The sequence below is a fragment of the Penaeus chinensis genome, chromosome 9 (genome assembly GCF_019202785.1).
Source record: "Penaeus chinensis breed Huanghai No. 1 chromosome 9, ASM1920278v2, whole genome shotgun sequence".
NCBI classification, from domain to species: Eukaryota; Metazoa; Arthropoda; class Malacostraca; order Decapoda; family Penaeidae; genus Penaeus; species Penaeus chinensis.
The window spans coordinates 26,447,808-26,452,807 of NC_061827.1; the positions used below are offsets into that span (position 1 = coordinate 26,447,808).

The 5,000-nt window shown below is 38.5% G+C and overlaps 1 protein-coding gene and 1 long non-coding RNA gene across 7 annotated transcripts in view; one reads left to right on the plus strand and one right to left on the minus strand.

Annotated features, from left to right (window-relative positions):
- Positions 1-5,000, minus strand: part of LOC125028538 (SIN3-HDAC complex-associated factor-like) — a 64,570-nt gene that overhangs the window by 12,968 nt on the left and 46,602 nt on the right. For 2 of the 6 annotated variants that reach the window (XM_047617913.1, XM_047617909.1), the window contains one exon: positions 3,465-3,558. In XM_047617913.1, coding sequence (XP_047473869.1) covers positions 3,465-3,538 — 74 coding nt within the window. In that variant the 5' untranslated portion in view covers positions 3,539-3,558. Of the gene's footprint in view, positions 1-3,464; positions 3,559-4,379; positions 4,399-4,495; positions 4,649-5,000 lie in introns of those variants that run through there. The other 4 variants (XM_047617911.1, XM_047617912.1, XM_047617914.1 and 1 more) reach the window with 4 other exon arrangements.
- The window catches only part of LOC125028541, a 9,935-nt gene continuing 9,711 nt past the window's right edge, over positions 4,777-5,000 (plus strand). The window contains exon 1 of the long non-coding RNA XR_007115112.1: positions 4,777-5,000. This exon is cut by the window's right edge and continues 505 nt beyond it. This is a non-coding gene — a long non-coding RNA (uncharacterized LOC125028541).

The following is a 5,000-nucleotide window of genomic DNA, read 5'->3' on the forward strand; positions in this document are numbered from 1 at the left end:
GAGAGCGAGAGTAAGAGAGAGAACATGAGAGCGAGAGAGAGCATATGAGAGCGAGAGAGAGAGAGATCATATGAGAGCGAGAGAGAGAGAGAGAGAGCATATGAGAGCGAGAGAGAGAGAGAGAGAGCATATGAGAGCGAGAGAGAGAATATGAGAGAGAGAGAGAGAGAGAGAGAGAGAGAGAGAGAGAGAGAGAGAGAGAGAGAGAGAGAGAGAGAGAGAGAGAGAGAGAGAGAGAGAGAGAGAGAGAGAATATGTGAGCAAGAGAGAGAATATGAGAGCAAGAGAGAGAATATGAGAGCGAGAGAGAATATGTGAGCGAGAGAGAGAATATGAGAGCGAGAGAGCGAGAATATGAGAGCATGAGAGCATGAGAGCGAGAATTTGATGTACTACATCCAAAATAGAGGATAACACTCTTCAGACTACACTGTTGACCACAGTGGTATTGCCATGGTAGTGTAAAAACGCAGATTACACAATTTTGTTCCATGAACTTTGACCCAAGCAACCATTGAACTCTTGAGGCAGTCCTAGCTAAGCAACTGTTGTATTCAGAGCCAAGCCCCTGCAAGACTGGGCTGTGTCTTGAGCTAGGAAGCTGCTGGTTGTCTGTGCATTTTCATACTTATTTGGCATGGTGTTGTGTGACCAAATAAATTAAGCCAGTTCCTTTGGGAGAACTGGTATGAGAGCAGGGGAGGGAGGGATAAAGAAAGAAAAAGAGAGAACAAAAGAGGAAGAGAAAGTGGTAGACAAACACCATGAGAGAAAAAAATGAAAAGAGAAGAATGAAAACATAAAATGAGAAAATAAGAATGAGGTTCAACGTTCTGACATCAGAACTTATAACAGTGTGCTCCATACAACCATAGGACATTATAATCAGATGTCAAAACTGTGTCTTGAAGGTTGAGTTTTTGGCCTGATGGTAGCTGTCAGTGCGAGGATTTAAACTACAGGTACACTAAACAGTTGGGAAAAGTTATGCACTGCCCTGTGCTTGCTATAAAAACTGGTGGAACATGAATCCACAAAAAACAATGAAATCAGTCTAGCACTACATGAACTCAAAACTCAATCTTAAGCCTGTCATTTGTCCATCATAGCAGTTTATTTGCCTCCCCCTCGAAGGCTTTATTTGCTCAGGATTGAGGACTGTCATCCTTAGGTACTGCATGTGCTTTTGTGCCAAATGTGTGCATAGCCTGACATTTCTGCTGCATTTGCTCCAGCTATATTGTTTTACTTTAACTCATTCTTTTCATTTATATTTGTATATGTATGCACATGAGGGTGTATGCATTCAAAGATTTTCTCAGACCAATAACCCAAAAATGCATTTACAAAAAGTTTTGTTAATCTGAACACATTGTCAGGTACTTTGGACACATTTCCTCAGACTCAGATTCAAGTTGAAAATTAATACTTCTTTCAGACATGTTTTGCTGCATCTTGAAATAACTTAGTAAATAAAATGATATATCAAAAGAACAGTTGGGATTAGTACAGTATATACGCCCTAAATTTTGAGCAAAAATATGTAAGCTACATCTTTTGTTCTAAAACTTCAGATATTGTCATTCATATGCCAGTCAAAATGACTGGTTTATCATACAGGGTTCTTTCATCAGAGACCTAGATCATTGATGCCAATTGTATTTGTACCATTCCTTTCTGCTCTCATATGATGTATCAACTTTAACTCACTTACTTCAACTTTTATTTAATGAGGCCAGTTTATACCCATTCCAAATAAAGCCATGCTCTGGACATCGCACGCAGTCAGCCTTCAGTGAAAGCACATGAAATTTATGCTTTTCCCACTGTTTACAGTGTTGGTTGTAACATATGTAATCTTTCACTAAAAGAGGCTGAAATGAGACTTTAAGCCTACTTTGTACCTCATCAATGATAGTTAAACCCAAATGAGCCAACAGGAATTTAGTGAATACAATACAGTGCAGGCTCAACCACAAGTGGCACGAATACCCAGGCAAGTAGCCTCATTGCGCCATAGAAAGGACAGATGCTACCTAGCATACACAGGGTAATTTGCTAAGCTTTAACAAAAACTCAAGTGTAATAATTCAGCTGCAAAACAGAACCCAGAGGAATACTCTATAATAATACATTTAGGTTAGCTGTTTAACTGTTAAATACAACCAAAATAACTTTCAGCATATATTTGGTATACAAAGCTTTTCTAAGAATACTAACCTAAACTATAACAATAGCATATATTTGGTATACAAAGCTTTTCTAAGAATACTAACCTAAACTATAACAATAAACAATTTTGCAACAAAATGCTTACTATAGAAATAGTCTCTCCCGATGAAGTACTCTTGCAATAACCAAAGTAACAACTTGTTTTGCAAGATAACACCTCAGTAATAAACAACTCACCCAGCAGCTGTAGTACAATAGCATCTGTGATTATGAACAGATGCCCCCTTTTCCTGGTGAAGGATAATGCCTCAGACTTGGTTACCCTGGTTGCCACAGAGATTATCGACATATACTTTGAATATTCTTTGGGTTATAACTTGGAGCTGAACTGCTGTATTTTGTATATGATATACTTCGAAAACTTAGTAAATAACTATTAGATGAAAAGAATGAATTACAGTTTGCGAGGTACAATCAGTGCAAGCAATGAAAACTTTGAGTAGCTGTGGCATGAAAACATTACACAAAAAACCTGTACTCATAACAATTCTGAAATTCATAAAATGGCTGCTCTGTTATCTTCCATATTCAGTACAATATATATCTAGACACCAGGAACCAAATCAGAAAGGCAGACCCTATCAACCCTCCAGTCTCCTTTAACCTTTCATATTGGGCTTCCCTACACTATGTGCCCGAATTTGTATGCAGTTATCCACTTGAGGGGAAATATCAAAAAAATGAAGTGTGGAAAATATGACGTGGCATACCCTGTTTTTCTTTAAATGAGACTTCAAAAGAGATGTTATGCCTAGGTCTGAGGGACTATCTCCTTAATGACTGCTGTCATAACCAAACCAGTTAATAACCGTTAGAGCACACTACTTAGAGCAGTCTTGACTGTATGTGGCATGGATACATATATACTTTGCTTGGTGTGATTAGACACCATCCAACATGAGTTGGGTAAGACTGAAATTTCCTGGTTGCCACTTTTAGCAACTACACAAAGGATAATCAAAAAAAATATTAGGCACATACTTCTTAAGATAAGTATGCACACACAAATGTAAACACTGACATACACCCAATTATCTTTCGTGTTAGAGGAGAGTTAAAACATCTATAAAATTTTGGCCATGGTTGTTTTAGTGTCTAATGGGGCATTTCAAACCCATAGAGTTAATGCACTGACTGGCAGACATTATCTTTTCTAAATCACACATAAAACCCATCAAATTAATGCCACATGACTAAAGCCAAACTGTTCTAAAAACTGAAGACACACATACCTGCTGGATTTGGCTTTGCAGATGCAGCAGCCTGTGGTTGACCTATACACCTTGGGTTTGTGGAAGGAAAACATTTTGTGTTTTGTGGCTGAGCCTGAAAATAAAAAGAAAACAAATAGAACACTCAATTCAGGTAGTCATTAAAATGAACACAAATATCTTCTTTACTTATACGTATAATGCTCTACAATGTATGAATAATAAAATGTGTTGAGTCACTGCAGCTGCAGATTACACAAGGCTCATTATCAGTGATATTACACCCACACAGATAAGTACTCTTTCTTTATTGTTAATTTTACACAAATTCACGAATATGTTGCCTTGTTTTGCAAGGGAAAATCTGCTTTGATTCGAAATATATTTTCAAAACCAAACACTGAACATTCTGCATCCGCAAAATCCATGCCGACAATGTATTAAACAATTCACACACTATAATCATATCACTTATGGTGAAAGAGAATTCCATGGATATCACTCGATAATAATTCAACGACGTAGTTCTTTGTGCTGTTTTAGCTTCCAGATTATCCCAACGCACTCTCTTCATGATTGTTCCACAAAGCACACGCATAAACCATTCAATATTGTTATCCACAATTATTAGAATCGTTATGGCTTTAGCTGCACATATCACATCGTTAATTAAATCACTCACTGCATTCCAGTTGACAATACTCTCCCACTATATGCCAACCACTTTTTTTCCGTTTCAAGCTTTCGAAACGCACCTCATCGCCATAATATCTAACAGAACTTTCAATCAACCACCTTCATTTGATCGATATTTTCGAATGACTTCAGTAACGACGTTCAACTCGGCTCCATCACAATTTAATGTACTGTCAACAGAAAGCTTCTTGTAATCATGAATTCAAACGTATAATATATAAAATGCATCCGCTCACTAACTTGCATCATTGGCGAGGCACTGCTAGTGTGGGTGTCGCAGCAGGAACCCAAATCATATGTTTCACTTCATATCACAACAGAAAGGCACATTTAATGCTAAATGCTGATTCTATTACCTACGGTATTGCTGACGATGCACTGAACAAGTTGTCAGTACTCAAAGAAAATAAATAACCATAAAAATCTAATATAAAGCGCGGAGGGATACCCTCACTCTCACAACGCGCAGCAAACTGAAGGCGAAAAGCGACCATGGGGGAAGCCCAGCCCGACTTCCTGTGATGCCTCCCTTCCCCACTCCCTGTGCTAGCTGAGAGGAGAGGGGGCTTTTGATTCAACTATTATTTCTAGTAATACTTTAAGACACGTCTTCTAGAGATACACCCGTATGGTAAAAGGACAAATTCACCTTATCGCAAAGGAAAATACATATTGTTTTCATCCAATATTCTATAACAAGCATTTTTCAGAAATCTACCCCCTTCACGGTGCCTCAAACACTCCAGAGCAATCAGCTGGTCGTGACGTCAGAAGGATGACGTCAGCGGACCTGACGCGTGCCGGGTCCGCCAGTCACTTTCGCAGTTGTGAGGAGAAACCCTTGGTCCACCAATGAGAATG